This window comes from Perognathus longimembris, chromosome 3, assembly GCF_023159225.1.
Source record: "Perognathus longimembris pacificus isolate PPM17 chromosome 3, ASM2315922v1, whole genome shotgun sequence".
NCBI lineage: Eukaryota > Metazoa > Chordata > Mammalia > Rodentia > Heteromyidae > Perognathus > Perognathus longimembris.
The window spans coordinates 86,808,796-86,828,848 of NC_063163.1; the positions used below are offsets into that span (position 1 = coordinate 86,808,796).

At 47.9% G+C, this 20,053-nt stretch overlaps 1 protein-coding gene across 1 annotated transcript in view; it reads left to right on the forward strand.

Annotated features, from left to right (window-relative positions):
- Cfap251 (cilia and flagella associated protein 251) overlaps nt 1-13,123 on the forward strand; it is a 44,185-nt gene extending 31,062 nt beyond the window's left edge. Inside the window, exons 20-22 of the mRNA XM_048343007.1 lie at nt 9,505-9,733; nt 10,512-10,613; nt 12,835-13,123. Of these exons, the coding sequence (XP_048198964.1) occupies nt 9,505-9,733; nt 10,512-10,613; nt 12,835-12,947 (444 nt within the window). The 3' untranslated portion in view covers nt 12,948-13,123. The remainder of the gene's footprint in view (nt 1-9,504; nt 9,734-10,511; nt 10,614-12,834) is intronic.
- The last annotated feature ends 6,930 nt before the right edge of the window (nt 13,124-20,053 follow it).

A 20,053-nucleotide genomic window follows, 5' to 3' on the forward strand; every position in this document is an offset into this window, starting at 1 on the left:
TTGAGTCACAGCTCTACTTCCGGTTTTCTGGTAGTTCATTGGAAATATGAGTCTGCGGGACTTTCTTGTCCAGGCTGTCTTTCAACCTTGATCCTCAGATCTCAGCCTCGTAAGTAGCTAGGATCACAGGTGTGAGTCACCAGCACCCAGCCATATCTATATTTTTAAACAAAAGATTTACATTGCATGGTATAACTGTATACCTAAATGTTTCTTTCTTTTTTTTTTTGGCCAGTCCTAGGCCGTTAACTCAGGGCCTGAGCACTGTCCCTGGCTTCTTTTTTACTCAAGGCTAGCACTCTGCCACTTGAGCCACAGCGCCACTTCTGGCCATTTTCTGTATATGTGGTGCTGAGGAATCAAACCAAGGGCATCATGTATACAAGGCAAGCACTCTTGCCACTAGGCCATATTCCCAGCCCCCCTATATGTTTCAACATTATACATCTATCTATCTATCTATATATATATATATATATATATATGTCTTTCTATGTGTATCTACTTATGAATGTGTACACACACACACATACACACACACACCTATCTCAACATTCTCAGAAATCATTGTTTTGCTATCGTGGTGGTAACAGTTTATTGACAACATGGTTCTTCCTTTTGGTCTCAGGTGGCCCTGGGGTTTGAACTCAGGGCCTCCCACTTGCTAGGCAGGTGCTGCCTGACAACATGCCTCTGGAGGGCTGCCTGACTGGACAGTACCCCAAGCGTGCCCAGAAGTTGTCAGAGACAGAGCTAGGAGTACCTCTGAGCTTTGAGTCTTGGTGACTTCCCTACTTGTTTTCCTGGGGCAAGGCAAATGTCTGGGTCAGAGAATCTGAGGTTTAAAGCCCCTTTGCCAAGCTGATTTCCACAATACAGCATGTTACCAGGTGCTGGTGACTCACATCTGTGAATCTAGCTACTCAGGAGGCTGAGGGTTTCTGTTCAGAACCAGCCCTCGGGCTGACAAATCTGAAAAACTCATCTCCAACTAGTGAGCAGAAAGCCAAAAGTGGAGGTGTGATTCAAGTGGTAGAGTGCCAGCCTTGATTGAAAAAGCTAAGGGAAAACACCCAGGTCCTGAATTCCAGGCCTCAGCACCAGCACACAAGATAGATAGACAGATAGATAAGATAGATAGATAGATAGATAAGATAGATAGATAGATAGATAAGATAGATAGATAAGATAGATAGATAGATAGATAGATAGATAGATAGATAGATAGATAGATAGATCCACACAAGTGGAAACTACTTTGTACAATTTTTTTTTTTTTTTTGCCTGAGCACTGTCCCTGGCTTCTTTTTGCTCAAGGCTAGCACTCTTGAGCCACAGCACCACTTCCAACTTTTTCTGTTTATGTGGTACTGAGGAAGTGAACCTGGGACTTCATGCATGCAAGGCAAGCATTCTGCCACCAAGCCAGTTTCCCAGTACAACTTCTTAGAGATGATTATTTTTTTGGGGGGGGGGGGACAGGTGGTCAGTCATGTGGCCTGAACTATTTTATTTGTTTATATTTTGTTAGTCAGGCGTCTTAAATGCGGGGCCTGGGTGCTGTCTCTGAGCGTTTCTGCTCAAAGGCTAGCACTCTACCATTTTGAGCCACTGCACCATTTCCAGTTCTCTGGTGGTTAATTGGACATAAGAGTCTCACACACTTTCCTACCTGGGCTGGCTACAAACCTTAGTCCTCACATCTCTGCCTCTTGAGTAACTAGGATCATTAGGTGTGAGCCACCCATACCAGGCTAAAGATAATTTTTAAAAGGAAAAAAAGAACTATATAGCCAAAAGTGAAAATAAAATTGTTGGAATGTTAATGTCCCCACCCACGCTGCCCCATAAGGAGGTCTTGGTGTTCTAGCAAGGGTCTTTATAAACTGTTTAAACACACACACACACACACACACACACACACACACACAGGGTGGGGGTGGGGGTGGGGGTGGGGAATAACAACGGTAGATCTGGCATACATGGGGTCCTTGATCCATCCCAGCACTACCCTCCCTCCCTCCTCCCTCCCTCCCTCCCTTCTTTCCTTTTGTTCTTTCCTTCTCTCTTTCTCTCTCAACTTGTTCTGTGAAACAGATGTGACCACATCAGTGTGCAAACTTCATTAGCCGATGGGTTTGTTTCTATCTGAAGCTATGCAGGGCAACATTTCTGGTCTTTTGTTTTCATGTCGGATTTATAGAGATTAAAAAAATAATCTTTTCAGGGCTTTGAAACTTCTAAGCTCTAGTTTGGCTGTGGTTACTGGAACATTCCCTATGAAGAGGTAGCTGCTGCCCCTCCCCAAGAAGTTGCGTGGGGAGGTTGGCCAAACTAATAAGGGATTTCACCCAGCTGCTCCCCCCGCCCCCCAGTTCTGCAGAAGGCTTCTATTTTGCTTACATCATTAAAACTCCCTGTGGGTTTTGCAGCTAGTCAGTGTGGTAAATTGAAGCAAAATTATACAAGAATATAACTCTCCCCAAAGAATTCTAGAACCTTCCCTTCTTTGGCAGAAAGCTACACACACAACACAGCTGAGTGGACAGCTCTTACAAACCTTTACTTCTTTTTTTCTCTCTTATTTTGCGTGTGTGGGGGGGGGGCAGTACTTTGGCTTGAAGTCAGGACCTTTGGCCCTTGCTTGGCTTTTTCACTCAAAACTGGCACACTACCTTTTGAACCACACCTCCAGTTCTGGCTTTTTGCTAGTTAATTGGAGATAAGAGTCTTTTTGTTTGTCTACCCAGGCCAGCTTTGAACCATGATCCTCTGGTCTCAGCCTCCTGAGTAGCTGGGATTACAAATGCTAGCAACCAGTTCCTGGCTTACTTTTTTTTTTTGTCAATCATGGGCTTGAACTTGGGGCCTAGGTGCCTTCTCTGAGTTTTTTTGCTCAAGGCTCAAACTCTACTGCTTTGAGCCATAGCTCCACTTCCAGTTTTGTGGAGGTTATTTAGAGATAAAAGTCTTCTGGACTTTACTGCCCAGGCTGGCTTTGAACCATGATCCTCAGATCTCAGCCTCCTGAGTAGCTAGGATTATAAGTATGAACCACCAGTCCCCAGCTTACTTTTCTTTCTTTATGAATTTTTTTGGAGAGTTTTTTTTTTTTTTTTTTGGCCAGTCCTGGGGCTTGGACTCAGGGCCTGAGCACTGTCCCTGGCTTCTTTTTGCTCAAGGCTAGCACTCTGCCGCTTCAGCCACAGTGCCACTTCTGGCCATTTTCTGCATATGTGGTGCTGGGGAATTGAACCCAGGGCCTCATGTATACAAGGCAAGCACTCTTGCCACTAGGCCATATCCCCAGCCCTTTTGGAGAGTTTTTGAGTCTTTGTAGTCCAGGCTGGCCTTGGTCTCTACCATGCTGGGTTACAGGGGTGTACTACCAGTTTTGACTGTCAGTGTTCCCTTTTTGTAAATGAACAGTTAGCAATGTATACAATGTTACAGAAGGAGCCAGAACCCAGGCATGCAGTTTCTATAACTGATATCAAGAAAGTTTATAAATGTATGGCTCCTTTGTCCCCTGGTCACTGCAGCCTTGTTTCTGTTTAGCTGGCACAATGTGCTTTGTTTTTTGTAGTGACTGCACATCAGTTCCACTGAGTGCGGAACACCCAAGACTCATCTCAGCAGAGATGTGTGTGCCCAGCTAGTGCCCGTGTGCGGACCAAGTGTAGGTTGAATGAATGAGTGCATTAATGATGTCCATTGGCCATATTTCACTGCAAAGACAATGAGGGAAATGGGGAATGGAGACGTGATCAGGAGCTGTGGAATTGTTTAGTAGTGTTTGGAGGAGACATTGACAATTGCTGGACTTTTTATAAGTGCATAGCTTTGTATCTAACATTTACTTTTTAACAGCCTATCCTGCCAGGCTCCAGCACTCCCCCCTGTAATCCTAGCTTATTCAGGAGGCTGAGATCTGAGGATCAAGGTTCCAAGCCAGCCCAGGCAGGAAAGTCTGTGGGACTTATCTCCAGTGAAGCAGCAAAAAGCCAGATGTGGAGGTGGGGCTCCAGTAGGGCTGGTGGACTACATTTCCATTCTGCTCAGTTGTCTTAAATACAAGCAATAGCACATGCTGCTTTTTGTATTCAGGCAGCCCCATGGGCTGATCCTCACAGCTCCACCCAAGTCCCGGCTGGACTGGAAGCGTTACCCAGAGGAGGGGGAGAAATGCCAGCCAGGGACCAGGGGCACAATTTCTGCTCTGATAAATACCCAGGGGGCAGGAAAATGAGCTTTGAAGACAGGCAAGGACTGAGCAACACAAAACCAGGTCTGTCTTTCTCATTTACAACATTAAAGAAATCAACCCTGGAATACCATGGATCACCGAACTAATAAGGCAGCCAAGGCTGCTGCAGGGCCAGCCGCAGCCGCTCCTGTCAGGGTCCTCGGGGTCCTCGTAGTGAGGGCAGGCTGCTCTCCAGGCACAGGCCTTACCCATGCTGTACAGGGGAGAAAGTGAGGCTCCAAGCAAGGAGGGAACTGGCATGGTCACCTGTGACCCAGGGCAGAGCAGGGCTTAAAGCAACCTGACATGTCGCCGATACACGGGCTTTGGCACCAAGATGGGGAAAGAATCCTGAAAATGGAGACATTGCCCTTGGCTATTGTTCTGGGGTGTGGGTGGAACTGCAGGAGGTGTGTACATGTGCACATGTGTATGTGTGGTGCTGCGGATGGAGCCCAGGGCCTCGTGCATGCTCAGCAGATATTCTACCACTGAGCTCCACCGCCTTGCCCAGGGCTCCTGGGTTTGTTTTCTTTCTTTCCTTTCTTGCCAGTCCTGGGGCTTGAACTCAGGGCTTGGGCACTGTCCCTGAGCCTCTTTGTGCTCAAGGCTAGTACTTTACCACTTGAGCCCACAGCACTATTTCTGGTTTCCTGGTGGTTAACTGGAAATAAAAAGTCTCACAGACTTTCCTGCCTGTGCTGGCTTCAAACCACAATACTCAGATCTCAGCCTCACGAGTAGCTAGGATTATAGGTATGAGTGACCAGCCCTAGCTCTAGTTTTTCTTCATATCTTCACTGTTGAAATGTTTTAAATTACAAGTGTGTGTTGTGATTACTAAAGGGTAGAATGGGTCTATGTATATTCAAATACTAATGTTCTTAGAGCTGGGTGAAGGTTGCTATAAGGGACCTCTGAGTGGTGGTGTTTGTGTGGTGTGTAAGATAGCCAGGAAGGGACACTGAGGCCAGTAATGGAGGGACCAGCCATCCATCGGGTTGAATGGACCCTGCACCCAGACTCCTGCACAGATACAGGGTCCTCCTCACCCATCCACAGCACTGCCTGCCTTGGGTCCAGTTAACCAGAGTCATCCGTGGGCTCAAAATACAACATGGAAAATTCCATAAACAGTGTTTTGAAGTGCATGTCACTCTGAGTAGCTGAGTAGTTGCACACACACCCCTTTCACCTTATCCAGTGTAGCCCCGTGGTACATGCTACCCTCCCGTTAGCTGCCCTGGAACTGTCTCTGTCATTGGTTGCCATATCTCAGCACTTGTCTTTGGCACCATATCACTTCCTAGTGGCCCCGGAGTGCGGCATCCCGATGCCAGTAATCAGACTCACCACAGGGAAACTGCCAAGCGCTTCCTTCAGCTGACAAGGTGAGTGCTTGCTGTTGAATAAGAGGGAAAAGTGTGCTAGGCTGCTAAGACCTACATTTAAAAACAAATCTATCCATGAAATGGTGGAGAAGGAAAAAGAAGCATCTACCAGCGTTTCCGTTCACCCTCGGACTGCTAAAGTCATGGCCCTGGTGCATGCCACATGCATCACTGATGCCGAGAAAGTTGGGATTCCAGGATTCAGCGTCCTCTGTGGTTTAGGGTATCTGCTGAGGTTGGGGGAAACCACCCCACCCCGGAGGATGGGGCTGCCTGGGGGAGATCTGCATGACAAAGGGCGATTGTGGATCTCAGAGAGGAGCTAGAGGCATCCCTAGGGATAACCATGCAGGGAAGTAAACCAGGACTGGAGGACTCGTTTCTGAAGGGCGTTCTAGAGAGTGCTAGGTGCTGGGCGGAAGACATGGAGAGGAGCAACAGTGCTCCGGCCCCGATCATGGAGGAAGGAACCACAGACAGAAACCAACCCCCACCCTCAGCTCCTCACAAATTCACAGCATGGCCTCCATTCAAACGCATTGTGTTCCTCTCCATTTAATAGGTTATAAAATGTAATTACAAAACATAATCCTAAAGCCCTCCATGGCTTCCTGCAGCTGCCATCAGAGATCACAAACCCAAAGGGCAGTGTGGGTGGGTGACAGGGGCAGAGGTAAAGTCACCCTGAGCCGGGTACAAATCAAACCACAAGCTGCCAGATGCGCCTCCTGCCTTGACTTCCCCCAACTGCTCGGAGCAGGGCGGGGGGGGGGGGGGGCGGCCACTAGAAGCACAGTGACAGGAGCCAAGGCCATGAGGAGAAATCCCTAACACGACTGTGTGAGTTAAAGAGAAAGCCTGCCTGTCTGCTTGCCTCCTTCCTCCTTCCTCCCCTTTACCCTCCTTCCTTTTTCCTTCCCTCCCTCCTCCTTTTTTCCCTCCCTCTGTGTCTCTTTAAAGCCAGGCTCTGAACTCAGCAGCCAAGGAAACAGAGATTTAAGTAATAAGCTATAGTTGCTAGAGGAGACAGATGTGAGCTCAAAGTTTGTGCATGCACCCCAGCTGCCAGCTGTCATTGCTCTGCGAAAAACCACAAGCCTGGTGCCAAGTTTTATTTTAATTATAGTTTGCATCTTATTTATTTTTTATTTTTATGCAGTGCTGGAAATGAACTTCACACAATATGCAATCTGCCATTTTAAAGTGAAGAGGTCAGTAGCACTCAATGCCGTCATGAGTTCGAGGCCTCCACATGACCAGGCACAGAAAGTAGAGGGCGGGGAGACACGTTGGGCCTCTCTCCACCCCTGAGAACCCGGGGCTGGTGAGGGATGCGGCAAGGTGGGGCCCAGACCGGTTCAGCTGCGTTCTCAGGGAGGAGAGAGGAGGCTCCTCCTCAGGATCCCGGAGCCACTGAGCAATAAGTGGCCAAAACCCACTGCAATAGCCAAACACCGGTAGCTCATGCCTGTAATCCCAGCTACTCAGGAGGCTGAGATCTGAGAATTGCAGTTTGAAACCAAGCCAGACAGGAAAGTCTGTGAGATTCTTATCTCTAACAGCCAAAAACTTGGAAGTGGAGCTATGGTTCAAATGGTAGAATGGTAGCCTTGAGTGAAAAAACTAATGGGCAGCACTCAGACCCTGAGTTCAAGCCCCATGACTAGCACAGATGCACAAAGATGTCTGACCTGGTAGATTTTAACATATTCACAGAGTTATGCCACTACCACAATCAATCCTTCCTTCCTTCTTTCCTTCCTTCCTTTCTCTTTCTTCTTTTGCTAGTCCTGGGGCTTGAACTCAGGGCCTGGCCTCTGTCCCTGAGCCTCTCTGTGCTCTGTTTAGTCTCTCTGTCTAGCGCTCTACCACTTGAGCCGCAGCACCACTTCCAGCTTTTTCTGAGTCGTTTATTGGCGATAAGAGTCTGGTGAACTTTCCTGCCTGGGCTGACTTCAAACCATGATCCACAGATCTCAGGCTCTTGAGCAGCTAGGATTACAGGCATGAGCCACTGGCACCCGGCTCCAGCCACTTTTTATCATCCATAAAAGAAAGCCTATAACCCATTGTCATTACCCCACTTCCTTCCAGCCCTCGTCACCAGACATGGCCACCACTAGTTTCCATTCTGTCACTGTGGATTTGCCTGTCTGGATAGTTCCTATACATGAAGTCACACTGTCTTTGTTGTGTGACTGGCTCCTTCCTGGTGTCATAATCGATTGCGGGCATGTTCTCTAGGCTAACATCCCCTACAGACTAACATCCCCTACACAATGTACCACCAAGTCACCTGTGTGTCAACTGACAGATGTTGGGGTTACTTCCACTTCACAGTATTTTGATAATGCTGCTATGGGTATGCATGTCCACATTTTTGCATGAGTATGTTTTCATTTCTGTTAGTCACAGACCAGGAGGGAGCTCTCTGGCTCCCGTGGAAACTGTGAGCAGTTCCATACCAGGTGACCAACAGCGGGTGTAGGTCAGTAGCAGAGCACTTGGGTGGCACAGTCAGCCCTTGTACCATAAAACAAACCACCTCATGGGCCAGCCTCCTAAGGGTGACAGTGGGACTAACACCTGTCACCTGATAGTAACCAAAAGAAAAGATAGTTTTACTTATTCCCTTTCCATCTGGATACGGCCTTAACTTCCCTGGCTAGTGTCTCTACTCCAGTGTTGAGTAGGTAATGGGAGATGTTCTGGTCCTGGGCTCAGTGAGAGAGCCTGCCTCTCTCATCATTAAGTGTGCAGGCGGCAGTATGTTCTCACACACAGCCATCATCCAGTGAAGAGGAAGCTTCCTTTTGAGGAATCAATTCATATCGTTTAAGTCATCTAACTCATTCACCGTATTCTCCTCAAGTTATATTTCTGTAGGGTCCCTACTGATGTCATTTTCTTCATTACTGACTTTAACAAGTTGTCTTTATTTCTTGGTGAATCTAGCTAAATGTCAGTTTTGTTGATTGTTTCAATGACTAATGGCTTGTTAGGTGCTCACTTAGGTGCCAGTGTTAGACATTGGCACAAACCTGTGATCTTAGCTACGGAGGTGGCAGAGATAAGAGGGTTGAGTTATAGAGACCCTATGGTCTCTATAACTATGGTGGTAGTTCACACTTGTGGTCTCAGCTACTTGAGAGATGGAGGTAGGAGAACCTCAGAACCTCAGACTGGGGCTAGAACGGGCAAGAGCTTGAGACCCTGTCTAAAAGGAAAGAAATGGGTACAAAAAAAGGCTAAGGGGCCAGGGGCTAGTGTCTCACATCTGTAACCTTACCTACTCACAGTCAGAAGTCTGAGGATCAGGGTTCCCAGGAATGCCTATGAGACTTGTATCCATTTAAGCTGGAAGTAGAGGTGTGGCTCAAAGTGGTAGAGTACTCACCTTGAAGGGACAACATCCAAGCCCTGAGTTCAAGCCCCACAACTGACAAAACAAAATAAAAAAAAATTTTAAACCCAGGAATTTATTCTCACAGAATCTGAAATCTAAGCACTCCCTGCTCAGACCGGTGGGGAGAACCTCCTAGGCCCTCTGGTTTCTGGAGGGGATGGCACAGTCCTCCACTTAATGCTGTCCACTCTCATCTCCGCCTCAGCTGACACCTTCTCCCTCTGTGTGTCTCTCCCTGGGGAAAACCCTGGTCACAGTGGATGGCAATCAGGGACCTGCCTCAATGCATTACAGGGTGGTGACCCTGCTTCTAATAAAGTCCTGAGGATGAGAACATCACTCTATCCTAACGGAGGGACACAATCCGACCCCTCACAAGCACGCTGTAAGCTCTCCAATCTTTATAAATCTGTGTTCTGTGTAAAATGACCTTTCTTTCCCTCCCCCAATGTTTCCCCCAGATCGACGACATGTTCAATGAGATCAAGTTCAGTGAATACGTGGAAACGGGAATGCTCATTGACAAAATCAACCTACCAGACTTCTTCAAAGTTTACCTGAATCACAGGCCGCCTTTTGGGAACACCATGAGCAGCATCCAGCATAGCTTCGATGTGCTTGGCTACACCAATTCTCAGGGAGAGAAGGCCATCCGGAGAGAGGATTTCCTGAGACTGCTCCTTACGAGAGGTGCATGGTTAAGCCAGGAGGTCCAGGAGCCACCCTGAACCTCCATTCCCAAAAGAGAACTGAGTTAGGGGAGACAGGCACCCCCCTAGGGGGGGGCAGGTGTGATGTGGCAGGCTTTCAGCCACGAGGGATGGGCTCCACATGCTGTGTGTCTGGCAAGAGTAAGGGCCATGGGAACAACCTTGGTCTAGAAACCAGAAAAATACAACTCATGTCCCAGCTTCCTGAGGATGTCCAAGTCTCAGGGTCCTCACTTGTAAAATGGGGACACAGAGCTAGTTTCTCCATCTCTGGGGATTATTGTAAGACAGGTTTGTAACAAAAACCACTGCAAAGTCAGTTTGTAACTTTTTTTATTTTTTTCATGCCAGTCCTGGGGGCCTTGGCACTGTCCCTGAGCTTGTTTTGCTCAAGGGTAGCATTCTACCACTTGAGCCACACCTCTCTTCTGGCTTTTGGGAGCTTATTGGAGCTAAGAGTCCCACAGACTTTCCTGCCCGGCCGGCTCTGAGATGTGAGAACCATGGTTCAAAACCATCCCCAGCAGAAAAATTATGGCCCATCAACTAGCAAAAAGCAGGAAGTAGAGCTGTGGCTCCAGTGGTAGAGCACCAGCCTTGAGCAAAAAAGCTAAGAAACAGCACGAGTCTCTGCTTTCAGTACATACGCAGGCACACATGCACACACTCACACCTCTTAGAACGATACTGCTTAGAATGATACTGCTCAACTCTGACACTCTTCTAAGGAGTCTCCATTCCTCCCCGGGGGTCCCCAGGCGAGCACATGACCGAGGAGGAGATGTCGGACTGCTTTGCTACATTGTACGGCCTGAACCCTGAGGGGTGGAAATCCGAGCCTGCAGCCTCCTCTGTCACAGGTACTGGACATGCGGCCACCCCTCCTGAGTGACCGGTGCAGGCCACTCTCCTTAAGACCCAGCACACAGCACGGTCGGTCTGGGTGAGTCACGACAAGCCAGCAAGGGGTGGCACGTCTGTGAGATGAGACCTTTTGTTCCCGTGCAATGCACCGCTCTGGTCTTCCCCATTATCCCATGGACCTGATTGTGCCTTTCTGGCTGGCATCAGCCATAGGTGGAGGGGACAGTTCAGCAGTGTGTTCACAAGACAAGGGCAACAATTTAGCAGTGGCACAAACCCAACTCCAAGTGGCCAGAACTTTATAGTTTTAAGGTGTTTTTTTTTTCTCTTTTTTTGGTGCCTGTACTAGGGCTTGAACTCAGAACCTGGATGCTAGCTCTTAGCCTTTCCACTCAAGGCTGGTGCTGTACCCACTTGAGCCATAGCTACACTTCTGGCTTTTGGGTGGTTCATTGGAAATAAGAATTTCATGGGGGGCTGGGGATATAGCCTAGTGGCAAGAGTGCCTGCCTCGGATACCCGAGGCCCTAGGTTCGATTCCCCAGCACCACATATACAGAAAACGGCCAGAAGCGGCACTGTGGCTCAAGTGGCAGAGTGCTAGCCTTGAGCAGGAAGAAGCCAGGGACAGTGCTCAGGCCCGGAGTCCAAGGCCCAGGACTGGCCAAAAAAAAAAAAAAAAAAAAAAAAAAAAAAAAGAATTTCATGGACTTTCCTGCCTGGACTGGCTTCGAACCATGATCCTCAGATGTCAGCCTCCTGAACTAGGATTACAGGAGTGAGCCACCAGTGCTCTTTAACTTTACAGTTCTTACAGATTGAATCATTGGATCGTCTCTAGCTGTGTGTGGCTGTGTCAGAGCCCTGGCCTTGCTAGTGTAAAACAGTGGCTTCATCCCCACCACTAACGAAGCAAAACAAGACCCTCCTCTTTGCTGTCACCTAACGGTGTTATGCCTTCTTTTGTAGCTCAGTGAGGTGTGACCAATCCATATATCTCTCCTGGACTTACCTAGGCTGGAACTGCTCCACTGACATACAAGATTTACACACACACACACACACACACACACACACACACACACACACGGCCAGACAGTTATGAGCCAAGGTTCCTCACCTGTCTCTCTGCTCACACACTGTTTATTACCAATGCCTGTTAACAAATTTAACAAAATTCATCATTGCTCAAGAGGCCAAGATCTGAGGATGGAGGCTTGAGATCCACCTGGACAGAAAAGCTCATGAGACTCTTACTGTAAATTGACCAATAATGCTGTGACTCAAGTAGTAGAGGGCTAGCCTTGAGCACAGAGAGGCTTAGGGACAGAGCCTAGGCCCTGAGTTCAAGCCCCAAGACCAGCAAGCAAAAGCAAAGCCATGAGCAAAGAACAGCTAAGGAAATATACTTACTACCTGGTTGATGTAACTGTAGCCACTCTGTACATCACCTTTATAATAACAATTAAAAATAAAGTTGTCAGGCACTGGAGGTTCATGCCTGTAATCCTAGCTACTCAGGAGGCTGAGTTCTGAAGCCAGCCTGGGCAGGGAAGTCCGTGAGACTCTTATCTCCAATAACCATCAGAAAACCAGAAGTGGTGCTTTGGCTCAAAGTGGTAGAGGGCTAGCCTTGAGCAAAAGAGCTCAGGGACAGTACCCAGGCCCTGAGTTCAAGCCCTACAACCAGCAAAAAAATAAATAAAAATAAAACAAAGCTAAGGCAGAGTGAAACCTCCTGAGTTCAAGCCCCAGTACCATCACAATTGGTAATTTTACCAATTATGCATTTATGTTGTGTTTCTAAGCATTTTTTTTTTTTTTTTTGGCCAGTCCTGGGGCTTGGACTCAGGGCCTGAGCACTGTCCCTGGCTTCTTTTTGCTCAAGGCTAGCACTCTGCCACTTGAGCCACAGCGCCACTTCTGGCCATTTTCTGTATATGTGGTGCTGGGGAATCGAACCCAGGGCCTCATGTATATGAGGCAGGCACTCTTGCCACTAGGCCATATCCCCAGCCCTCTAAGCATCTTAAAACAGTAGAATCATTGCTACCACATGGTTAAGGCTTTTAGAGATCCCGTTAAAGACCTCATCACAGGAGGGAGGGATTCGAACCAATTTCCACCCAGGAGTTTTGAAGAAATCAGCTTTCTGAACTAGAAGCCTAATCATTGGGAAAGCATTTGTTTTTGTCTTGTTTTGTTTTGTTTGGCTAGGTTCAGAAATTTGCTACGAAGAAGAACTTCCGGACGAAATCACGGCAGAAATATTCACCACTGACATTCTTGGCCTAACCATTTCAGACAATTCAGGACAACAAGATCAGTGAAGTCACAAGAAATGTTCAAAGCATCAGGGACTTGTGTGTGTGTGTGTGTGTGTGCACGCGCACATGTGCGCGCATTTGGACACATACACATGTGTTTTCTAAAAGGCCCCTGATTTAATGTTTGCAGCATTGAGACATTAAAAGAAAATTTCTGTTAAGCAAAGGAATTTGCAAAGTTGGACATTCCACTGTTTCTGAAATAGAAAAGTGGGCGGAGGCCAGAACAGCTCTGGCAGCTGGACACAAGTGGTGGCTGGCTACCAGCCTGTTTCTGTGCCTCCTCTGATGAGGTCCTGCCTGCAGGGTCTTTGCATGGGGCATGGAGGCGCCTCAGCCAGCAGCAGGCCTTCCTGAAGACATGTATAGTAGAGGGAAATGGTGATTGGTGGCCTCTTTCCCTCCCCTTGGAGTGGCACATGGACCCTGGATCCGAGGAGACCCAGCAGAGAGCCACCCTGCCCGTCATGAGGCTGGGAGCAGTGCTGGCTGCTCTTGGCTTCTGAGAGCCCCTGGCTGGGGATTTTTCTCAGTAAGACACTCAAGCAATGGTGTGTGGCAGTTATAGTGAGCATCACTAGCCACGCCTCATTGCTTGAGAGAATGCAGAAGTAGCCAGAGCCCCATGCGTGCACCTGGCAGCCCTGCCCAGTGGAGGCTGGTTATGTTCCCATGTGAACCGGCAAGGCTGCTTTGCAGCCTCTTACTCTGCTGAGCTTCAAAACGTGCAGCAGGCAAAAATAGGGGCTCTCCCCCCTCCCCCCCAGCTCCAGGCACACCTGGGGGACATGAATAAGTTAACAGTAGTATTTTTGTCCTCAAAACTAGCATAGACTGGGTGCTGGTGGCTCACACTTGTAATCTTAGCTACTCAGGAGGCTGAGATCTGAGGATCATAGTTCAAAACCAGCCTGGGCAGGAAAGTCCATGATACTCTTTTTTTTTTTTTTTTTTGCCAGTCCTGGAGCTTGAACTCAGGGCCTGAGCACTGTCCTTGGCTTCTTTTTGCTCAAGGCTAGCACTCTACCACTTGAGCCACAGCGCCACCTCTGGCCTTTTCTATATATGTGGTGCTGAGGAATTGAACCCAGGGCTTCATGTATACAAGGCAAGCACTCTACCACTAGGCCATATTCCCAGCCCTCCGTGATACTCTTATCTCCAATTAACCACCAAAAGCCGGAAGTGAAGCTGTGGCTCAAGTGGTAGAGGGCCAGCTTTGAGTGAAGAAGTCAAGTGAGAGCTTAAGGCCCTGAATTCAAGCCACAGTACCAGCACCAGTGTGCACACACATGTGCTTGCTCTCTCTCTCTCTCTCTCTCTCTCTCTCTCTCTCTCTCTCTCTCTCTCTCTCCCTCCCTCTCTCTCTCTCCCTCTTTTCCCAGCCCCAGGGTATTTTAGGGAATGGGAAATTCTCACCTGACTAACCTGGTCATAGCCTGGGTACCCATCAGGGGCTTCATTGGTTAAATGTGATATCTTCAGTCTCTGTCTCACCAATCACACAGGCAGAAGTAGCTGCCTTGAAGACTCTTGGTGTCAGCTGGACCCACTAGGAAGGCGACCATCACCAAACGTGGTGCTGATCTGGACAGCATGTAGGCTGGCCAAACTCCTGCTTCTCAGATTGATCTAGGAAGTCCAAAATCACTCTGGACAGAAGAGCTTGTGCATCAAGACACAGAGACAAACTCGGAACGACAAGAATACATTGGGATGAGCTTTTGGAAAGGGAAGTCTGGTTGGCTGATGTTATCCACGTATGCGCCTTTGAGATCAAGAATATGTGGATTAGCCGGGCACGGTGACTCATGCCCATAATCCCAGCTACTCAGGAGGCTGACATTGGGAAGATCCCAGTTCCAGGCTAGCCTGGGCAAAAGTTTGTGATATCTCAGTCAGTAAAAAATAAAAATAACGGGCTGGGAATATGGCCTAGTGGCAAGAGTGCTTACCTCGTATACATGAAGCCCTGGTTTTGATTCCTCAGCACCACATATATAGAAAAGGCCAGAAGTGGCGCTGTGGCTCAAGTGGCAGAGTGCTAGGCTTGAGCAAAAAGAAGCCAGGAACAGTGCTCAGGCCCTGAGTTCAAGCCCCAGGACTGGCAAAAATAAGTAACAACAACAAAAAAACAGGGTGCAGTGGTATGCGTCTGTCATCCTAGCTATGTGGGAAGTGTAAATAGGAGGATGACAGTACAGGCCACCATGGACTCTATTCAAAAAGATAAAAGCAAAAAAAAGGGGGCTGGGGATATGGCCTAGTGGCAAGAGAGCTTGCCTCGTATACATGAGGCCCTGGGTTCGATTCCCCAGCACCACATATACAGAAAACGGCCAGAAGTGGCGCTGTGGCTCAAGTGGCAGAGTGCTAGCCTTGAGCAAAAGGAAGCCAGGGACAGTGCTCAGGCCCTGAGTCCAAGGCCCAGGACTGGCCAAAAAAAAGCAAAAAAAGGGCTAAGTGTGGAACTCAGGTGATAGAGCACCTTCCTAGCAAGTCCAAGGTCCTGAGTTCAAACCATTGTACTTGGGGGGCGGAGGCGGGGGTGAGCAGACAAATAACTACTTAGCACCACCCCCATGACCCACCCTTCTCCTCGCCAGTCTAGAGCATGTTGAGTGCCTGTCGGCCTGGTGTCTGTGCTGGAAGCCCAGGGCCCAGGCCGCTCTGCCTCTCCTGCTTAATAGATACCTGGTGCCCTGAGGTGTGGCTGAGCCCTTAAACCTCAGTTTCCTCCTGGGACAGATCCTAGGCTGGTTATGAGGATTTAAAAGACGGAATGACAACGCAATGCTAGCCCAGGGTGGCACTCCACATATGACACTGCCTGTCATTATCCGGGGAGAGGTTGGAGACCTTCAGTGAGAACTCATCTCACCTGGCAGTCTGAGCCCCACTTTAGCCCCGCTCAAATCCAGCCCTCTCCTGTTTCGGACAAGGAGTCTTACGCATCTGTGGAATCACCAAATGAGTGAATTTAAAACGTCAGCGTTCTTTAAGTTTTCATTAGTTTATTTTGGGCAGTGTACTGTCACCCCAATTAAACTTGGGGCCTCGTGCTTGCGAGGCAGGTGACAGGTTTACCACTGAGTCACACCCCCAATCCTTGTGGCTTTATTTTTTTCAATACAGTCTCATAGTTTTTGCCCAGGTCAGCCTTGGGTTGCAACCCTCCTACCTATGCCTCCTAAAGGAGTGGTATTACTGACACGAACTATTATGCTCAGCTTGGTTTTTTAAGTGTTTTTATTCAGGTCTTGCTGACCTTTTGCCCATTGCGATCCTCCTCCTATCTCAGCATCTCAGGCACCTGAGATTACTGAGATTACAAGCATCAGCCACTATACTGGGCCCATCAATCTCACCACATTTTTTTTTCTCCTTTTTTGCTCATCCTCCACAAACCCAGTCTCGGCAGGGTGATGTAATCAAACACCTGTGTCCTCCGGCTCTCTTAGCTGTGGTGTTTTCAGCTGGAGTGTGCTCTCCAGGGATTTGGCTGGCAGATCCCTAGAGGCAGCTGCTTCATAGTGGTAAGAATCAACACAGGGCCTGGGCACCAACAGCAAGTGGCCACCCTACTCCCCATCATTTAACAACCCTCTGCCAGCTCCACTTAAAGGAATATGAATAAAGGAAGGAATGGGGAAGAGAGAAAGGAGGAAGGAAAAGAGAAAGAAAGAATGGAAGGGAGCTGAGTGCTGGTGGCTCACACTTGTAATCATAACTACTCAGGAGGCTGAGATCTGAGGATTAAGGTTCAAAGCCAGCCTGGGCAGCAAAGTCCCTGAGACTTTTATCTCCAATTAACCACCAGAACCAGAAGTGGCACTGTGGCTCAAAGTGGTAGAACACTAGCCTTGAGAAAAAGAGCCCAGGGACAGTGTCCAGGCCCAGAGTTCAAGCCCAATGACAAAAAAAAAAAAAAAAAAAAGAAGAAGAATGGAAGGGAAAAGAGAGAAAGAAAAATGAAAAATAGTAGTCACTTAGCATATGAGGTCCTGGTTCAAACCCTAAAACAGAAGGAAGGAAGGGAAAGGAAAAGAAGGGAAGGGCTAACAGCAGGATCTCAGTGGCCTTTGTCTCTGCTTTCTTGAGGAATGTGTTCACTGCAGCTTCTTGCCTTCTGTTGGGCAGGGTGGTTAAATCTCTGGGCCCAAGGGAAAGTCCAGGGAAAGTGCCAGTGCCCCACCTCTATCCAGGGTTGGGTTTTGTTGGGTTTTTTTTTGCCAGTCTTGGGGCTTGAACTCAGGGCCTGAGCACTGTTCCTGAGCTTCTTTTTGCTCAAAGCTAGCACTCTACCACTTGAGCCACAGTGCCACTTCTGGCTTTTTCTGTTTATGCGGTATTGAGGACTCAAACCCAGGGCTTCATGCATGCTAGGCAAGCACTCTACCACTAAGGCCACTTTACCCAGCTTTTAAATTTTTAATTAAGTGTGCCAGTAGTGGGGATTGGACTCAGGGCTTCATGTTCTTGATTAGCTTTTTCACTCAAGGCTGATGCCTCACCACTTGAGCCACACCTCCACTTCTGGCTTTTTTGCTGGTTAATTGGAGATGAAAGTCTCTTGGGTTTGTGTGCCTTGAGTCTAGGCAGACAAATCCTAGAGACTCATCTCTAGCCAGCAAAAAGCTGGAAGTGAAGATGTGACCCAAGTGGTATAGCACCAGCCTTTTATAGAAGGAAAGAAGGGGGCTGGGGCTATATATACAGGAGGCCCTGGGTTCAATTCCCCATGTACCACATAAACAGAAAATGGCCAGAAGTGGTGCTGTGGCTCAAGTGTCAGAGTGCTAGCCTTGAGCAAAAAGAAAAAAGAAGCCAGGGACAGTGCTCAGGCCCTGAGTCCAAGCCCCAGGAGTGGCCAAAAAAAAAAAAAGAAAGAAAGAAGGAAAGAAGGGGCTGGGAATATGGCCTAGTGGCAAGAGTGCTTGCCTCATATACATGAGACACTGGGTCTGATTTCTTGGCACCACATATATAGAAAAGGCCAGAAGTGGCGCTGTGGCTCAAGTGGCAGAGTGCTAGCCTTGATCAAAAAGAAGCTAGAGACAGTGCTCTGGCCCTGAGTCCAAGGCCCAGGACTGGCAAAAAAAAAAAAAAGAAGAAGAAGAAGAAAGAAAAGAACAGAGTGCTCAAATGTAAAAAAAAAAAAAAAAGAAAGAAAGAAAGAAAGAAAGAAGAAAAGAAGTGCTGGGCACCGGTGGCTCATGCCTGTTTTCCTAGTTGCTCAGGAAGCTGAGATCTGAGGATCGTGGTACAGGTTCAAAGCCAACCCAAACAGAAAAGTCCGTGAAACTCTTATCTCCAGTAAACTACCCTGAAAAAGCTGGAATGGCACTGTGGTTCAAGTGGTAGAGTGCTACCTTAAACACAAAGAGGCTCAGGGACTGTGCCCAGGCCTTGAGTTCAAGCCCCAGGACTGACAAAAAAAAAAGAAAATATGAAGGGGGTCTCCATGGTCATTCTCCAATACATCCTTTTCATTCCTGTCTCAGGAAGAAACCATACTTCATTCCCTGGTTAGAATTTTCTCTTCAAGCTTCTCTCTCTTTCCTGGGCCTAGCTGGTAATTTGTTCCCCAAACCCCAGAGCACCTCTGTTGTTGAAAGCCACATGCTGCTGATTGGGAGTTGCTAGACTGAGGAGCACCAAGGCCCAGCCAGCAGTTCCCTCAACTAGGAGCCTCCTTTCCAGAGACGGCAGGCAGCGGGGATTCGCAGAAGAATTTAGCAACTCAAAAGGAGGAGACTGCGAGTTCAGTCCTGAAGGTGGGGCTTCACAATGCCATGGAAGAGAGGGGCCCTTCCTTTAGTTACTACTTTGCACATTGTGCTTTGTCTACAACCCCTCTCCCAAGCTCTTGACCACTTATTGTGTTTAATCCCCTAACAACCCTAGAAGATGACTGTGCCTCTGACAAGAGATCAAGAGAGATGAGGCATTTGACACAAGCCACAACTCACTTTTGTAACTCAGGGATTATTGTATGTGTGTGCGCGCGCGTGCGTGCACATGTATGCATGCTAATATTGGGGTTGAACTGAGGGCCTTGTGGTCTCACTTGGCTTTTTCCTTAAAGCTTGGCACTCTACCACTTGAGCCACAGCTCAACTTCCAGCTTTTGGGTGATTAAAAGAGCCTCATGGACATTCCTGCCTGGGCTAGCTTTGAACTTTGATCCTCAGATCTCAGCCTCCTGAGTAGCTGGATATTCGGATTTCTTTTTATGGAGGTCAAGTTCATGCAACATAAAACTGATGTCTTATCTCCAAAAAACTATTCAGAAAAAGCTGGAAAATGGTGCTGTGCCTCAAATAGTAAGAGTGCTAGCCTTGAGCACAAAGAGGCTCAGGGACAAAGAGGCTCAGGCCTGGGCTCTGAGTTCAAGCTCCAGGACCAGTGCCCCCCCACCCCAAGTCAGATGTTTCTGTCCCAGAAGTCTTTGAAAAATGATCCTCAGATTTCAGCCTCCTCAGTAGCTAGTATTACAGGCATGAGCCAGTGACTGTTGTAACCATTTTAAAGTGTACAATTCAGGGACATTTATCTAAACTTTATATTATTACTGAAGAAAATAACCTTTCTCTTGGGGCTGGGAATATGGCCTAGTGGTAAAGTACTTGCTTCACATGCATGAAGCCCTGGGTTTGATTCCTCAGCAACTATAGAATAAGCCAGAGGTGGCGCTGTCGCCCACGTGGTGGAGTGCTAGCCTTGAGCAAAAAGAAGCCAAAGGCAGTGCTCAGGCCCTGAGTTCAAGCCCCAGGACTGGCAAAAAAAAACAACAAAAAAAAAAACCCCAAAAACCCTTTCTCTAAGTTCCTAGCAACCTCTGATAGAGGTTGGTCTCTACAGATCTAAATAGCTTTGATAGCTCATGTAAGTGGAACGATACACCCTTTGCCCACCAGTGGTAATTTAGCATTCTTTCAAGCAAATTGACTCTTTGACTCTTTCAGCACGTATTCATTCTTTTTTGTGGCTGAGTAATATTCCATCCTGTGGGTAGACACATCCATTCATCTGTTATTTGGATTTTTGACATAGTATCATCCTGTTTTAAATTATATAAAATTGTGTATTATACAATACATAGCGTG